This window comes from Protopterus annectens, chromosome 8.part0 (assembly GCF_019279795.1).
Source record: "Protopterus annectens isolate FY-2018-M chromosome 8.part0, PAN1.0, whole genome shotgun sequence".
NCBI lineage: Eukaryota > Metazoa > Chordata > Ceratodontiformes > Protopteridae > Protopterus > Protopterus annectens.
Genome location: NC_056741.1, coordinates 1,887,167,504 through 1,887,187,059, shown reverse-complemented (window position 1 = coordinate 1,887,187,059; position 19,556 = coordinate 1,887,167,504). Strand labels below are relative to the sequence as shown.

Below are 19,556 nucleotides of genomic sequence, written 5' to 3'. Positions count from 1 at the left end.
CAGAAGAGGTTATCAGGGACCTGGGGACCCAGGTTGACAGTGGCCTTTCTTTTGACACTCACATTGCTAAAGTGGTTAGAAAGACCTTCTACATTGCCCACCTGATCATGAAGGGATTCACATCCAGATCTAGTGAGGTCATTGTTCCCCTGTACTCTTCACTTATCAGACCAATGATCGAGTACAATGCCCCATTCGGGATGTATCTCACCCGACATCTGCAGCAATTGGAGAGACCCCAAAAGTTCCTCACCAAAAGGATAAAGGGACTCCAAAATCTGTCATATGCTGCCAGATTGAAGAAACTCCAGCTCTATTCAGTCGCATACCGTCTGCTCAGAGGTGACATGTGCCTGACATACAAGGCCATGTCCAACCCGAATTAATGGACATGCTCCACCTCAAAAATCCAAATCCACCAAAACCACTAGAGCAAGCGACTTAAACCTTAGCACGGATATAAATAGGACGTGCTGGAGGGATAGATTTATCACTCAGAGACTCCCTATGCTGTGGAATAAAATCCCGGTCCATGTGAGGCAGAGCACCTCGCTGACTCTGTTCAAGAGAAATCTAGACCTGTGGATGGGAGATCGTAGGTTTACCCCAGGAATCATCTCTGTGTCACTGCTGGACAGAGGCACAACAAACTAATGGGCACAGTATTTTTTCATATAAGGGGTGGCGTAAGCCACAATAATTTGGGCTAGGCTTATAAATACCTTAGGGCAGATAGCCTAGTATAAACCTATGAACCTATGAACCTATGAACCTATGTGGAATGATCAAGTTTAGCACAAGACACTTTCAGAGAGTAGGCATTAATATTTATGAGATGTAAAGGGAGATTTGTTAGTTTAAACTGAAGGAGATATATTTCATTGGATTAACAATTAAACAGGTGACTTAGAGATTATTTAAATGGCTTTTTGAGTCAAAAATGGTTGTCTGATGAAGTCCTGTATGTAGGATGAAAACGCATGTATTTATTTTTTCTTGGTGAATAAAGGCGTTAATTTCACTGGCGCTCTGTGATTTTGGTGTTGACACTATAGAGGAGAAGACCGTGGTCCAAGGCGTTCTTTTTGTTTGTTTTTTTTTTCCTGGCTGGCTCTGGCCCATGTTCTATCTCTCCAGAAGGAGACAGTAACACTGGACTCTTTAGTTCCTGATTCCTTCTTTTCAAGTTGTCTGTGGCTTTGCAGGAGTAAAAGTAAATCAGTTGACAATACAGCGGAATATGCAGCATCCATTGTGTAGTTTTAATACACAATGATTTAAAAGGGACTATCAAGACTGCTGCAGGTATTAAGTCAGAAATATGTCGCACTGGCCCTCAGAATGGATCCCAATCACAATGTAATTGCTTGGCTTATTTTTCAAATGGATAATAGTTTCAGAAAATAAAAAAGGTTGAATTGAATGAAAAGAAAGAAAGAAAGAAAGAAAGAAAGAAAGAAAGAAAGAAAGAAAGGAGTGAGGGTTCATTCAGATGTATATGTTTTCTCTAACCTTGTGCTCCAAGGTGAATATATAGGTTAGTGGTATCAGCCAAGGTTATGGAAATGGCTGTAATTGCTTCCTGTCTACTAAACACCATTCACTTTGCTCTGTGTTGTAAACAAACTGGCTCTGTTAATATTTAAGTCATACCTGTAAGTCTCACACTGATGCAGTGCCTGTGAGAGGGCTGGAATTCTGAATTCTTCAATTTCTTCACAAAGTAAATTCCATTCTCTGCAAATTAAAACAAAATACAATGTTTTTAAGTCTTTGGTGTTTGTGTACTATAAATGAATTAAGTGCAGGCCTCAAAAATAAATACCTGCTGCATTTGTTTAATAAGTTTTTAAATGGATGAATGAGGCTTTCTGATTAAATCGATATTTGAATGACATGGTGCCAAAATTTAGATTTTTTTCTAGATACCAAATAATTAAACACATCATTCTGAATCATACTTTAACATATACTTAGGAAAATTTGATTACAAACTTTACATTTTTTTTTGTGTTGCCACTATATCGGTGAAGAAATGTGGCATTGATATTATACACTGGGGAAAAGCTGTGTAAGGAACTCACCACAAACTACACTTTTATTTTCACAAATAATTGCCATGGCAACAAATCTTCAAGGAGAGTTAACTTTAACAGTAACTCATAGTACTTAGGTTTACCTACCCTGTATGCTCATCTTTTCCAACTTGAGTTATCAGCAGTTGTTCATCACAGCCTTGTGAGAACTATGCTAGGACTACTAGTTAGGAAATCTCCACTGTATTGTCAGTGTTTTTTTCACCATAATAGGAAACTGCATTTATAGTAAACTACTGTCCACTGAATAGTGTTTATTTATTTGCATTTGTTTACTGGGAAAATCCTACTGAGAATAAAAAAAAACTTTTTCAGAGAAAGCCTGCAAATAAAAGCTCCACACACACAGGATACAAAAATGACTTTACAAAAGTACCATTAATTCAAACAACAAAGTGGGACACTTCATATTAAAAACAACTCCATCCATCCATCCATCCTCAACCTCTTTTTCCATTTTTGCACATGGGGTCGGGGTGTCACTTCAACAATGACAATCATCTCGAGCCAAGGTTTACACCGCCGGGTGGCTAGACATGCTGCGGCATATTGAAAACAACTATTAGTATATAAAGGCTGTACAAGAAAGCAGTATGACTTGCAAACAGGAACTAAAACTTTGTATTTACTAACAGTTCCTTTTTATACAGTATAGTTCATAGTTTCATTACAGGAGATATAGTATAGAATAACAATCATTATTTACAATATATGCAATTGTGTGTACTATATGTCCAGTGTGAAATTGTAAAGAACAAAAATATTATTGGCTGGGCATGGTCGAATTTTAGGAAAATAGTTTTTTCCTCTAGAAGTACAGGGACATATCTAAGAGTCTATTAAAAACTGATTAAGTATGACAGTATGCTGGCTGTCTGGGAGTGTTATTGGCTAGGGGACAGAATTCCCAATTTTGGAGATATAGCTGATTTATAGGGCATTTCCAGCTGGATTATGAGATTTGTTTATGATAAGAATTTGTTTGGTTTTGAGTGGGGGGGTCCTATTTGAGCAGTAATGTTGGAGGATAGTCTTTAATGTAAGGCACTTGGCATGTTTGTGTACTAGTTTGTGGCCTATAAGCATGTAGGGGGCTAGTTTTAACCAATTATGGTGTTTGATGGTCAACCAGTGATTGGATCTACAGGGTTTGTTAGGTGCAGATTTTGGTATCAAGTTGTATCATTGCTCTAACTTAGCTTTCTGTGTGGTCTGCAGGTTTCTAAAAAACTTGGAGAGGCATGCAAGAGAGTTGAAGCAGACAGGCATATGTTACTACTGAAGAAAGAAGGGGTCTGTGGAAGAACTTGAGTGCAGACAGCCAGAATGGCAACTTTAGATTAAGTGCTACTAACTCATCAAGCTTGAGTGATCATACAGCTTTAACTCCAATTTTAAGATTAGTGTCTATTTATATAAAATAACGATAGATGTCCTTACATTCACTGCTGCGGTATTCTTCACAGATGGGGATTCCCTGCCATGGAAGCCTGATGTCTGACCACTATACCAAAGCCTACTGTTGCTTTAAGGTATGCCAAATGTCACCCAAATGCTTCTTGCATAATGTAGGGCATAACGTTGGCATTCAGGTGCACCATCTACAGAACTTCTTTGCCGCCAGTCCTAACATTTCTTTTTACTGTTGGTCTGTTTTCCTACATTCGTTTTTTAAATAAAAAAACAAAACCAAAGTCAGAGTAAAAGTGCAATAAATAAAAGATACAAACTAGAAAACAAACCACTCACACTAGCATAGCAAGAAAACAGTTTATTATAATGCAAAGCTTTCAGGTAACAAGTACCCTTCCTCAGTGCTAACATAAACTCAGCACATCAGTGTTAAAGAGATGAGTTCTCTTCTGCTGGCTCTTCAGGCATTTCATACTCTTTTCTCTCTGAGGCCTCTCAACATGTTCATAGACAATACCTCAGTGATGTGGTATATGAACAAAGAGGGAGGAACGAGATATTATCTTCCTTGCCAGTTGGCACTTCTGATATGGGATCTTGCTATCAAGTATCAAGTGACTCTTCAGCAGTTTATATCCCTTCTGGTCAGAACATTGTGGCAGACACACTGAGCAGGTCCTTAACTCAGTATCATGAATGGATGCTTTACAGGGATGTGTTTCTGGATATTATCCACCAGTGGGGTACTCCTGAAATGTATCTTTTTGCCTCTCCTCTGAACAGACAACTTCTATTTTGTGCCAGAGTCCCAGGTCCTCTGGTGTGGAAGGTGGATGTCCGCTCATTTTACTCATCTCTTTAACACTGATGTGCTCCTTCTGTTAATGAGGCAACCACACCTCCTATACCTTTAGGGAGCCAAATGTCACCCCCCATCCCATGTCTGAAGCGTCTGTGAACAATTCCTGAGAGGGAAGAGGGGAATGAAGTGGGATCCCTGGAGTCAGGGACAACTGCTGAATTCACCAGTGAAGTTCCTGTCCAAGACAAGGAGGAAGAGGAACTACAAAGTCTAGAGGTTGTGCGTGTTAAAGCCACACTAACTAAAGAAACCATTGAAACTTTCTAATATGAAGTTTGATCAGGGAGCGCTGGAATGGTGGATGCCATGAAACCCAGAGCTCTCAGAAACTCCCTGATGGAAATGGAAGTCAGAGGAAGAAGAGTGTGAAAGAAAAAAATGACAGTTAAGTCCTTTAGAGGAGGCAGGGATGCAAGCATTGGCAGTATCTGAATCCCGAAACCCAGAAAAGCATGATCCTGTGAAGGAGTTAGAGAAGGCTTTTTGAAATTTATTATGAACCTCAGGCTGTGAAGAAGGGAAACAGCAAAATGAAGATTTGCAAAAGGATTTCTGGAAAGGATGCCTGAATCAGCAGATTGTCTAAGTAAGAAATATTTGGATCCCTTGAAGCCTGGAAAAAGCAATCACAGGAGCAAGGCATTTGCTGAACACCCTTGGGGCAGTAGAAAGGCCAAAGGGCAAAGAAGATAACTGAAAATGCTAGGAAGCAATACAGAAACGCTAGCTTCAACAAACAGGCATAGGCATTACCCATCGCATGAAAATGCATACAGCTAGCAAAAAACAAACAGAAAACAAACCACTCACACTAACATAGCAAGAAAACAGTTTATTATGATGCAAAGCTTTCAGGTAACAAGTACCCTTCCTCAGTGCTAACATAAACTCTAACTAACACCACTTAAGTAATACATAGTTAATCACACAGTAAATCAGAACTAATCAAGCATAAATTTAAAAAGACAGTGCAAAGCATTAAGAAATACATTAAGAAAATATATATCATTTTAAAATGGAATGTTTCATCTTAAATACAGGTTTGATCAATACAATTTGATTAAACCAAGTAAACTATCAGCCTGCAGTTGTAAAATCCATTTATATTCCTTATTTTCCAATCTAGTATTTATGTCACCTCTCTAACTGATCTATTCATAACTTCCACTACCCTAAATTTAAATTGATGCGAAGAATCAGTTTCAGAGATATGTTTCGCTAAGGAAATACTCATTACACACCTGCTAATATTAGAATTGTGTTCAATTATTCTGTCTTTCAAATGTCGTACTGACTTACCAACATAAAAGTTCGAACATTTTCTACAAGTAGCAATATATATAATATTGCTAGTATTGCAAGAGGCAAAATATTTAAAAGAAAAAAACAGTATTAGTTAGAGGATGTATAAAAGCAATATTTTTCTCAATAGAATTGCAACAGCAACAATTTAAACAAGGATAGGTACCATATTTAGTGGTCCTACTATAACCTATATTGTCATATGTATCTTTATAACACAATCATTGTTTAAGATTAGAACAATTGCGGTGTGTAAACATAGGTTTTTCACTAATAAAGCTACGTAATTCAGGCATAGCTCTTAATTTTCCGCAGTTCTCAGAAATTATTTTCTTTTTCCATCACTACATCTACTAAAAGTAGTTATATAAAACATTACATCCTGTTGGTTAGTAATAGGGGGATTTTGTACTTGTCCTGAGATATTATGAAAATATGGAACAAAGAAAAAAACCTTCAAAACTGACAAAGGAACCTTGTGCTAAGAAAATAAGTAGGCCAAAAAACAAAAAAGCACAAAGGTTCACACGGCAGACTGAAACTCACAATAAAACTTTATTCAATAGTAAGGTAAGCGCTTTCACAGATATCATCCGCTTCATCAGACCAAAAAAAGTCTAACAAAAAAAAAATCTTCTCTTATAGTCATTCAAACCAACCAATCAGATAAGAAGAAAGAAACATTCATCATTAACCTTTGTGTGTCTGAACAAGAGTATATGGCTTACACTCACAAATGCATATGCACACTATAAATTACAGACATGTAAAAACCTATACAGCTATACTATGCATATGTATTAACATATAACACATAACTTCTATACAATGCATCATTAATAACACTGATAAAACAATAATAATAAAACCTATAAAAATAGCATAAAAATAAAATTCAAATTAGTGTTTAAGAGGCCTTGCCCTAAGAAACGTTTTTAATGACACTTTAGTATTAAGACCTGGGGGTTTATCAGCCTGAAACCGTATAATCCATTTTTGCTCATTTGATTGGGTATTATTCACCAGATTACCTCCCCTCATAGTGCTACAAATAATCTCCAAAACTAGGAATTTAAACCTGTGAGACGGTCCTTCTTTTGCAACATGCATGGCTAAAGCACTAGTTTCTTTAGGATTATTGATGTCCCTGAGGTGTTCTAGTATCCTCTCTTTAAAAGCTCTATTGATCTTCCCTACATAAAAAGAGAAGCACACCATGCAAAAACTGAAATAAATAACATTTCTGGTGTGGCAGTCTGCATAAAAACTACTCTCTATCATAAACCATGCTGTGGGATGTAGAAACTGCCCACCTGTAAGTATGTGCCTACATGCAGTACATCTTCTGCATGTGTATGTCCCAGTTCTATTAGGTAACTTCTAAGATCGAGAGTGGTGGGACTTATAGCAAAGTTGTTTGTTAATTGACTTATTATTCCTAAATGTAAAACAGGGTTGCTGATCAATAACATGTTTGAATTCATTTATAGTGGAAAGGATGTCCCAGTTGTTCCTAATCACTTCACACACTACATGGATGTCATTTGCATAAGTAAGGGGCATCCTCACTTTGTCATCAAATCCATGCCTTCTAGTGCTCTGAGCACCAGCCGTATTAGTGGTATTGATCATTTCATTCATACTGCTTGTGTTAGAGAAATAAGGCTTACATCTCCCTAGCCTTTCACGCCAGGCCTCTCCAATATAGGACTCTATCACACCAACATCATAACCTCTATCTATAAACTCCTGTTTAAGTGTCTGTAAAGCATCCTTCAACTTACCGTCATCACTATGTAGACACATTACATGAAAGATATGTCCTTTAGTATGTTTTGGATGCATACTGTTATGATGTAATACATTATGGTTTCTTACACTCTTCCTGTGCATAACCGTGGACACTGTACGGACTTGGTCTATAGTCACTTTCACGTCTAGAAAATCTCTCTCTCCCATTGAGTACTTATATATAAATCACAGAAACTCATTCAACTGATTGAGATAGAGAAAAAAATCATTCAATTGTTGCTCTGTGCCCTGCCACAAAAGAAAAATATTGTCAACAAAACGCTTATACCATTTGATACAGCTGCAATGAGCATTATTAGCAAGCACATGTTTCATTTCCCAATTAACTAAGCATAGGTTGGTGTAAATATTGGCGCAGGCTGTGCCCATGGCTACGCCAACCCTCTGTAGACAGTAATCATTAGAAAAAAATGAAGGCATTATGCTCTAAAATAATCTCTAACAGTGTACATATGAGATTCACCTTGTCACTAGCAACATTATTAATACACAGTAATTCCCTAACATTCTCTATGCCCCAATTATTGGGGATCACAGTAAAAAGGGACTCTACATCTAGAGCCACAAAAAACAAGGACCTTGCATGACATCCATATGGTCCTTTAGCTCATTTAGAAAGCTCTTAGTATCTTTTAACACAGTATGACACTCACTTAGAATACAGTGCAAGTTCTTTTCTATCAAAATAGACAGGGGCTCGGTCACCCAGCTCTTACCCGAAATAATTGGTCACATAGGTGGGGTCAAAAGATTTGTGTGCACTTTAGGGAGGCCATACATTGTAATATTCATAGGATGTTCAACTTTAAAGTATTCAAATACATGCTCCAAAATCAATCCAGTTACAAGTAAATAAAATACTAAAAACTGTACTCGTTCAGTAACACCCTTTAACCTGTGTGCAGATATCAATACATAAGTATTAGTGTCACTCAAATGATTTAACATACATTGAATATATTATCTTTATCCATAATGACCATACCACCCCCTTTATCAGCTAGTCGTATCTCAATGCTATTTAACTGTTTAAGCTCAGTAAGAGCCTGTACTTCATTTGCTGACAAATTAGCAAAACCTCTAGTGCATTCAGTAGAAAATTTCTGCCTAAGTTGCTTTTCACAGACATCAACAAACAGATCAATTGTAGGGTTGCTAGGTGGTATAAACATACTCAGTTTCTTACAACCTAGGTCCATATAGTTACTGTTACTAAACAATGTCTTAAATGTAAGCATTCTCCCAAACAGACGTAGATCTTTGAGAACATCAGTCAAGTCCGCCTTTTGTGCAGGAACAAAAGTTAAACCTATGTTTATAACAGAGAGCTGTGTTTCAGTTAAAGCCATAGAAGAAATGTTAATACTAGACCTGTTTGTGTCTTTTGCCTGCCCTCGTCTGTTCTTCCTCGCTGTGCAGACGTCATATCCGTGGGTTTTGCAAATGATTCCTGGATCTCCCTCATATCAGAAGGGGTTCCTTCAATAAAAAACTACCCTCAGTAGATCCAGACAGCAAAGTGCCCCGTTCAGTTGAACTCAGATTTTTACGAGATGCCATAACGGAGTTGGGTCTAACTGAAGCCTCATTATCGTCATTCACAGCATAGCTGTAACCAGCCGTAGGATTACCATGCTCAGTAGGAGTCAGTGTAGGGATAGAATTAACAGAAGATACAGATGAAAGCATAACTATTTCTGAAGTTGCATTAACAGCGTTAGCATAGGAAGCAAACTCCCTACGGGCATTGACTCCTGATCTATGTAACTCACAGCTCCGCCCATTAGCTGTAGTACGCTATTTATTTGCGTTCAATTCATTCCTCTCTCTACTCCAGGAAAAAAACATTACCCTCCTGGAAATCCTTCAAATCTCTTTGCATCTTTCTACTTTTAGTGGCGGACAGTCTCTTATCATAACCAGTGATGTTGTCAAAAAGAGTATCCATCATATCACCGATAGTATCATCCAAATAGTTATTATAAATAGCCTGTTGAAGTCTGAGATTTCTTTAGAAAGTTGAGTTTCCTCTGGTTGGAAGAACTCAATAAGAAGTCTCATGTATTTGGCACTGCACTCAAGGTTGAGCAGTTGCCAGCGTCTTAATAATTCAGCATATGCTGCCCCATAACTGGGCATAGTAAGGACCCTAAGCCCTCTCGGTGCTATATTAAGTTTAAGGGATACTTCCAAGTGAAGGCGCTGCCATTGCAGCCATTTAAACTTATACAACTTGTTTTCAAGATCACGGTAGTCCCTGTTAAAGGACTCAAGCATATTAGCGTCTCTAACAACAAAATCAGACTTCAACTGTCCAGTTACATTCAGCAGAGGATTAATTTGCATACTAAGTAGTTGACATAGGTGATCATTCGTCCTCCTATTAGAAGGCATTACCTTCGAAGGTACTGAAACATCACCTCTTTCCACTGCAACATCTGCCATGCTCAGTCCAAAGAAATAAGTTAAGTAACAGAGAAAAAAACTTTCAAAACTGACAAAGGAATATTGTGCTAAGAAAACAAGTAGGCCAAAAACAAAAAAAGCACAAAGGTTCACGCAGCAGACCGAAACTCACAATAAAACTTTATTCAATAGTAAGGTAAGCGCTTTCACGGATATCATCCACTTCATCAGACCACAAAAAGACTAGCAAAAAAATCTTATCTTATAGTCATTCAAACCAATCAATCAGATAAGATGAAAGAAACATTCATCATTAACCCTTGTGTGTCTGAACAAGAGTATATGGCTTACACTCACAAATGCATATGCACACTATAAATTACAAACACGTTAAAACCTATACAACTATACTATGCATATGTATTAACATATAACACATAACTTCTATATGATGCATCATAAATAACACTGATAAAACAATAATAATAAAACCTATAAAATAGCATAAAAATAAAATACAAATTAGTGTTTAAGAGGCCTTGCCCTAAGAAACGGTTTTAATGACACTTTACTAAGAAACGGTTTTAATGACACTTTACTATTAAGACCTGGGGGTTTATCAGCTTGAACCGTATAGGTTCATAGGTAGGTACTAGGCTATTGGCCCAAGGGCCTACATTAGCCGAGCCAACAAGGTTCCCTGGCTTACGCCACTCAAGAAAGTTATTTTCCTGTGCCACTGTCAAGCAGAGACACAGAAGTGATCCCCGGGGTGTATTTCCTATTTCCCATCCACTCATCAAGATTTTTCTTGAAGAGTGCTAATGAAGAACTTTGCTTGACATAGATGGGTAGCCTGTTCCAGAGTATGGAAAGTCTCTGGGACAGGAATCTGTCCCTCCAGCATGTCCTGTTTATTGTGGTGACAAGGTTTAGGTCCCTAGAGCATGTAGCTCGGAGGGATTGGGATTTCTTTAGGTGTAGCATGTCCAACAGCTCTGGGTTTGACATAGCTTTATATGTTAGGCAGAGATCACCTCAGAGTAGGCAATATGCTATGGAGTAAAGCTGGAGTTTTTGAGGCGGTCAGTGTAGGGCATTTGTTTGAGGCCAGTAATCCTCTTTGTGAGGTACTTCTGTGGCCTTTCCAGCTGCTGCAGATGTCTTGTGAAGTACATTTCAAAAGGGGCATTGTACTCCATAATGGGTCTAATGAGTGTCAAGTAGAGGGGAACAATGACCTCTTTTTTCCTGGATGAGAACGCTTTTATGATGAGGTGTGCCATGTAGAAGGACTTCCTGACTACTGTGGCGATGTGACTATCAAATGAGAGACTACTGTCCACCTGGGTCCCAAGATCACTTATCACGCATTTGGTGTTAAGTAGATTGCTGCCTATGCGGTAGTTCATGGGTACATAGTTTTTATCAAAGGGGATGACACTGCACTTTTTGGCATTGACTTGAGGCCATGGCTCTGACACCAGGCATCTGTCTCAGTGAGGTCCTTCTGTAGGATGTCCACATCATTTGGGGACTTGACTATGGATCCTAGTTTGCAGTCATCTGCGAATTTCGTTAGCCAGAGGCCTTCTGTGTTGGCCTATTATCCATTCTTGCTCATTTGATTCGGTTTTATTCACCAGATTACCTCCCCTCATAGTGCTACAAATAATCTCCAACACTAGGAATTTAAACCTGTGGGACGGTCTTCTAAAGCCCCAGGTCTTGATAGTTTAAAACCGTTTCTTAGGGCAAGGCCTCTTAAACATTAATTTGTATTTTATTTTTATGCTATTTTTATAGGTTTTATTATTATTGTTTTATCAGTGTTATTTATGATGCATCGTATAGAAGTTATGTGTTATATGTTAATACATATGCATAGTATAGTTGTATAGGTTTTAACATGTTTGTAATTTATAGTGTGCATATGCATTTGTGAGTATAAGCCATATACTCTTGTTCAGACACACAAGGGTTAATGATGAATATTTCTTTCTTCTTATCTGATTGGTTGGTTGAATGACTATAAGAGAAGATTTTTTTTTGTTAATCTTTTTGTGGTCTGATGAAGCGGATGATATCCGTGAAAGTGCTTACCTTACTATTGAATAAAGTTTTATTGTGAGTTTCAGTCTGCCGTGTGAATCTTTGTACTTTTTTGTTTTTTTGCCATTATGAAAATATGGTTTGGCCGTAGAGCCCCTTAATGCTAGAACATCATGATTAATATTTGCCAAAATTTCTGTTTTATCTCTCTTGGTGAAAGCTTCTACCGTTTCATCAATTTGTCTTAAACAATCAGTATTACGAGTGTTAAGTCTACTAAAAACGTGTCATTTGTTCTTTCGCAATACCTTTAAACACATGTGAGGAATGCATACTTCTTCTGTGCAAATATTTATTTTTATGCACATCTTTCTTAAAAACTGAGGTTTGTATACTGGAACATTCATAATCAATGGCAACATCTAAAAAAATCATCTTATTAGGGGAATGACACATTGAAAATTTTAAAAACTCAGTGATATTATTCAAATAATTCACAAACTCCACTAAATCAACATCATTCCCATCCCAGATAAAAAACACATCACCTACAAACCTCTTAAAAAAGGGTATCTTTTTTGTATAACAAGCAGGGCCATAAAAACATTCTCATTTTCCCATCCACTTAAGACCAAGGCTGTATAAGTATTTGCCATAGCAACCCCCGAAATCTGATGAAAATTTTTTTTTATCAAAAATAAAAATATTATTCTCTAATATAGCTTTCAGTAATTCACAGATAGTCTCAAATTGTCTACCTGATTGGTCTCAATATCTACGTAAGATCTCTCTAACAGTAGAGATTCCATATTTCAGGACAAGTACAAAATCCCCCTATTACTAACCAACAGGATGTCATGTTTTATATAAGTACTTTTAGTAGATGTAGTGATGGAATAAAGAAAATAATTGCTGAGAACTGAGGAATATTAAGAGCTATGCCTGAATTACGTAGCTTTATTGGTGAAAAACCTATGTTTACACACCGCAATTGTTCTAATCTTAAAAGTACAGTTTTGTACCTACCATAAATGTAGATGTTCGAAGATCCACATTGCTGCAGTCCTTACTTATGGGTAGTCCGCTGTCCTCGGTCGGCCTGAATACCAAAGTATTAGCTGGCTGTCCGGGTCATGGGCTAGATCATGTCTGAACTCCTTGGTTCTGCTCAAATAATAAACGAACCTGCTGTGAAATATCCAAGTATGCAAAAATTTTCCCCTTTTTTTTGGGGGTTTTGCATAAAAGTAGGCAAATGAATAGTTTGATTTAAGGCCACCACCTTAGGACCTTAGGCAGGGAGGGAAGGATTAGTTTGCAATCTAAGATACTCCCTATCCAAAAAAATCAGGAAAGGCTCCACTGCCATGAGGGCCTGTAATTCAGAAACCCTTCTTGCAGAGGTAATGGCAACAAAAAAGAAGTTTTTTTCCATGAATACTTTAACTCGGGCAGTAGCTGCTGGCTCAAAAAGGTTGTAGTAAGTTTTTCCAAACACAAAATTGAGATCCAGGTAGGAGAAATTGCTTAAACCAAGGATGAGAGAGAATAAGGAGGTCACACAATCATAGTGAGCAAATGCTGCAGCAGCATGGACCTTTATTGAGGAGAAAGACAAACCCTTGTCCAATAACTCAGTAAGATATTGAAAAGCAACAAATAAAATCAGTCAATTGGAGACATCAAAGTCCTTTCTTAAAATCTCCAAAATTTATTTTTGTGCAAAACTTTGGCAACTGGTAATTTAGTGGAGAAGCGAACAGGATATGTCTGGGAGTTCCCCATAACACTGTCAACTGTTGAAATACATGAGGATCCATTTCCACTTTCGTTGTGATCTCAATATTTGCTGCTCAATACATCTACTAAGTTCTGTGTGCCTTGGCAGAAGATTGATTGAGAAATGAGATGTGAGAGAGCAGAATCATTGTGCAATAATCAGGCAATCGTCCAAATAAGGATAAATCTGTATTCCTCTTAGTCTGAAAAATGCTATCACTGGAGCAAGCCAGAACTTGAACACTCTGAAGCAGTAGATAAACCAAAAGGGCAATGCAGAGAACTGATAATGCAAATTTCCAGCTGAAAAGCCAGGTCTACCTCACTGGGCCTGATACAGCATCTTGAACTTTGGAATGTCCAGGTAAGTGTTGAGGATAGATAAATCAAAATTGGTCTCGGCATCAAACCCACATTCAAAAGAGTGCTTACCATCTGTTCCCAGAAACATGCACTAAATCCTGCAATTTTTACAACTCTATGCCCCTCTGCAAGCATCCACTTTAGACCTTATGAGTGAAAGGAGGAGATTCTGATACTCACTTCAACATATGAAACTAGCAGTTCAAAACTCTCATTGCTGTATAGAAAGAGGTATACACCTTCTTACCCCATCTATCCAAAGCTTAGAGGACTTATCCTTAGGGTGGTTCTTAATTACACCCCCTAGGCCCCTTTGGGCCCTGGCTAATAGTTCTTGGGTCGCCCTGGGACTCTACCCCAGGATTTATAGGAGGTAAGGACTGCAGCAATGTGAGATGAAGAACATCAATGATTGTGTTATAAAGATACATGTGACAATATAAGTTATAGTAGGACCATTAAATATGGTACCTATCCTTGTTAAAATATTGATTTGTAATTCTATCTAAAAAATAAAATATTTATACATCCTCTCTAATACTGAAGATAGAATAACTGAACACAATTCTGATATTAGGAGGTGTGTTATGAGTAATTCTTTAGCGAAACATATCTCTGAAACTGACTCTTCACATCAAAAAATGGACAGGAGCAATTAATGGTGCAGTGTTAGATGTTGTTGAAAGAGGTTGTCTCAGGTGCTCCAGTTTCCTCCCACGTTACAAAGACATGCGTCTGGAGCATTTCTCCCCGGGCCTGCGCTGAAAATTGGCTTTGTTCAAAGTCGGACTTTCCCGGTTAACAAATGATAAATAAATAAATATCAATTTAAATTTAGGGTAATTGAAGTTATGAATAAATCAATTAGGAGGGGTGACATAAATAATAGTTTGGAAAATAAGGAATATAAATGGATTTTACAACTGCAGGCTGATCATTTACCTGGTTTGAATCAAACTGTATTGATCAAACCTGTACTTAGGATGAAACATGCCATTTTAAAATTATATATATATATTTCTTAATATATTTCTTAATGCTTTGTACTGTCTTTTTAAATGTATGCTTGATTAGTTCTAATTGGCTGTGTGATTAACTATGTATTATTTAAATGGTGTTATTTAGAGTTTATGTTAGCACTGAGGAAGGGTACTTGTTACCTGAAAACTTTGCATCATAATAAACTGTTTTCTTGCTACGCTAGTGTGAGTGGTTTGTTTTCTATGTTCATTTTTTGCTAGCTGTATGCATTTTCATGCTACGTGGAATGCCTATGACTGTTTGTTGAAGCCTAGCATTTCTCTATTGCTTTCTAGCATTTTCAGGTATCTGCTTTGCCCTTTGGCCTTTCTACTGCCCCAAGGGTGTTCAGAAAATGCCTTGCTCCTGTGATTGCTTTTTCCAGGCTTCAAGGGATCCAAATATTTCCTTACTTAGACAACCTGCTGATTCAGGCATCCTTTCCAGAAATCCTTTTGCAAATCTTCATTTTGATGTTTCCCTTCTTCACAGCCTGAGGTTCACAATAAATTTCAAAAAGTCTTCTCTAACTCCTTCACAGGATCATGCTCTCCTGGGTTTTGGGATTCAGACGCTGCCAATGCTTGAATCCCTGCCTCCTCTAAAGGACTTACCTCTCTTTTTTTTTTCTTTCACACTCTTCTTCCTCTGGCTTCCATTTCCATCAGGGAGTTTCTGAGAGCTCTGGGTTTCATGGCATCCACCATTCCAGTGCTCCCAGACCAAACTTCATATTAGAAAGTTTCAGTGGTTTCTGAAGTCAGTGTGGCTTCAACATGCACAACATCTAGACTTTGTAGTTCCTAATCCTTGTCTCAGACAGGAACTTCACTGGTGGATTCAGCAGTTGTCCCTGAATCCAGGGATCCCTCTTCATTCCCCTCTTCCTTCTCAGGAATTGTTCACAAACACTTCAGACATGGGATGGGGGCGGACTCGACATTTGGCTCCCTAAAAGTATAGGAGGTGTGGTCGCGTCATCAACAGAAGGAGCATATCAGTGTTAAAGAGATGAGATCTCTTCTGCTGGCTCTTCAGGCCTTTCATACTCATTTTCTCTCTGAGGCCTCTCAACATGTTCATAGACAATACCACAGTGATGTGGTATATGAACAAAGAGGGAAGAATGAGATATTATCTTCCTTGCCAGTTGGCACTTCTGATATGGGATCTTGCTATCAAGTATCAAGTGACTCTTCAGCAGTTTATATTCCTTCTGGTCAGAACATTGTGGCAGACACACTGAGCAGGTCCTTAACTCAGGCTCATGAATGGATGCTTCACAGGGATGTGTTTCTGGATATTATCCACCAGTGGGGTACTCCTGAAGTGTATCTTTTTGCCTCACCTCTGAACAGACAACTTCTGTTTTGTGCCAGAGTCCCAGGTCCTCTGGTGTGGAAGGTGGATGCCCTCTTATTTTCCTGGAAGGGGATGTTTCTTTATGCATTCCCTCCCCTTCCTCTCATTCAAAAAGTCCTGTTCAGGATTCAACAGGATGCTCCCAAAATCGTGTTGGTGACTCCCTTTTGGCCTTGACAGCACTGATTCCCTCTACGTCTACATCTAGCCAATGGTAGCCATCACAAGTTACCTCACAGGGTGGATCTAATCACACAAGACAAGGGATCTCTCATCCATCCCCACCTATCCATGCTTCAACTGACACTATGGGGGACAGGATTTTGATTCCTCATAGACACCTTTTTTCCGAGGATGTGTTGCAAGTCCTGCAGGAGGCCAGGAAACCGATTACTAGGAAATCCTACTTATCCAATAAAAGAGGTTTTCTTTTTGGTGTCTCTCTCGTAACCTGGACTCACTTACTGTGGATGTTCCTTTTAAATTGTTGTGAAAATGTCAGAAGTAACCAGACTCACACTGTACTGTTGTTCCCGTTATAGTTTAATCTGTCCAAATGGTTACACTGTCTGAGATCATTTCAATTCTATTATAACACACAGATTTTTGCTTCTTATGAACTGTCTCATTGCATCCTTGATTAAGATGTCTCTGAAGAAGAGAAAACAATGTCCAGTTTATATATCTTTTCAAAGCAGCAAATGTTGTTTTCCAATGTCTTTGCTGTTTGCATGATTGATTTCTGTTCCATGTTCTTCTTTGGTTATTTTCTTCCTTGCTGTATCTGAAGACTTTACAAAAAGTCCCTGTTGCAACTTCCTTCTTTGTATGCTCCAAATATTAACAGGATGCCATTTACAGTTACATCTATCCCACAAAAACAAGCTAACTGGACAAACATATTTACAGTAAAACTAACTAAGCATGTTTTATTTTCGCAGGTGTCAGACACATAGCTGTTATTACTTATCTATTCTTAACTGCTTTCATGGTTGCTTAAGCAAGTTGTCTTTTGTGGCTCAGCCTTGCAGTTTCTGCTACTGCAGAGAAGCATTTATTTCAAAGTTAACCCTTGCTTTACAAGTCAAAACCTTGCATTAATAAAGCATATTTCTTTTGCATTGCAGCATACATTTAATTTCATTATTGCTTTGGGGAAAGAATATTTACAATATCTATCAGTTCTTTTGGTTCTCTCTTATTTGTGCGAGTTACTCAAAGCTGGTTTGGCCTATTCTTCTATTAAGACCCACTTATCAGCTATCTCTGCTTGTCTACCTTTATCTCCTCCTTAGTTTCTAGATTTGAGTTAAACAATTTCTTACAGGCATCCTAGGCCTCCCAGGAAGTCTGTTCCTCCTCCCTGAGATCTTAATTTTGTTTTGGAGAAGTTGACTTAGGCTCCTTTTCAGCCTGCTGCTTCAGCTACCTTGCAACATTGTTCTTGGAAGACTGTTCTTTTGTTACCTCTTACTTTTGCCAGATGGCAGTCTAAGTTCAAGCCCTTATGTCATGTCCTCCTTTTTGATCTTTCACGAGGACACAGAGTGGCCTAGTGCATTAATCCTTCTTTTATGCCTAAGGTGGTTAATGATCTATCACTTAATCAGTCTATTAATCTGCCTACTTTTTCCCCTCTGCAATCTGGCAGTGAGATGGTGCTGCATACTTTGGATGAGCACAGGCAACTCAAGGTTTATTTAGATAAGACTAAGGCTATTAAAAATCTGATTAGTTGCTTGTTTCTTTTAATCCTAGATCTTTGTGACTAGCTGTATCCAAGCAAACTATTTATTCTTGGATTTCTAACACTATTTCCTTTTGTTCTTATTTAAGGCTCATTCTCCTAGAGCTCTGGCTTCTTCTGGTGCTTTTTTCAAGGGCTTAGATACTAATTTTGTTCTTGAAGTAACTAACTGGACTTCTGTGCATACATTTACTAAGCACTACAAGTTGGGTGGCATCCCTTGAGCTAAGGCTGGTTTTGCTACTGCCATTCTTCATGTTTTTTTAGGGGACTCTTCTGCTCCTTCCTTCTCCCAAGTTTTCTCTTGAGCTTTGGCAGTCTCTCATCTGTGAAGAATACTGCAGCAGTGAATGTAAGGGAATAGTACAATTGTGTAAAATCTTATCATAAAGGTAGATGTCCTTGCCTTTACTGCTGCATACAGTCCCTCCCTCCACCCCCCCCTAATCCTTTGTTTTCCAGGATATACAAGTTACCTGTTGGGTTCTTTGGACTGGTGTTCCTACTGGGGCAATCAGTTCTGTAGATGGTACACCTGAATGTGACCTTTATGCCCTATGCTACACAAGGAGCATTGGGGTGATGCTTGGCATACATTAAAGCAACAGTAGGCTTTAGTAGACTGGCTGGATGTCAGACTTTCATGGCAGGGAATCCCCATCTGTGAAGAATACTACAGCAGTGAAGGCAAGGGCATCTACTATTCTGGTAAGGTTTTATACAACTTTTTCTCATAAAATGAGGGTTCATAGGTGTTTACTAGGCTAATGACAACAAGAGCCTTTTTAAGCCTACCCATGCATCCCAAATCTCTGACGAGTTCTGACACGCTTGATAAGCATGGGCCTGGGAGATGAACCATTTACAGGTTACCTTCTTGAATCAGAGACACAGGTGCCAAACCAGGGATGAATTTTCAGTTTCCTATCCAATTGTCAAAGTTGCATTTGAATTGGATTAGGGAGGAACTCTGCTTCACATGGATGGGCAGCCTGTTCCATAGACAGGGTAGTCTCTGGGATACATACCTATCTCTCCAGCAGGTCCTACTTATATCACAGGCAAGGTTTAAGTCTTTAGAATGGGTAATTCTGGTACTGTCTGTTTTGTGGCTATACAGAAGGTCCATTAGAATGGGGTCTGACAATGCCTTGTATGCCAGGCATAGATCTCCCCTCAAAAGCCTGTAGGAGACAGAATACAGTGATAGGGCCTTGAGGTAGTCTGCGTAGGACATATTACTTATGCCCTGTATTCTTTTAGAGCATTACCTCTGTGGATGTTCCAGTTGTTGGATATGCCTGGTTAGGTACATACCAAAGGGGGCATTGTACTCAATGAT

At 38.4% G+C, this 19,556-nt stretch overlaps 1 protein-coding gene across 1 annotated transcript in view; it reads right to left on the bottom strand.

Moving 5' to 3' along the window:
* KCTD19 (potassium channel tetramerization domain containing 19) overlaps positions 1 to 19,556 on the bottom strand; it is a 955,229-nt gene that overhangs the window by 364,614 nt on the left and 571,059 nt on the right. The window contains 1 exon segment of the mRNA XM_044079536.1: positions 1,654 to 1,737. Within this exon segment, the coding sequence (XP_043935471.1) occupies positions 1,654 to 1,737 (84 nt within the window).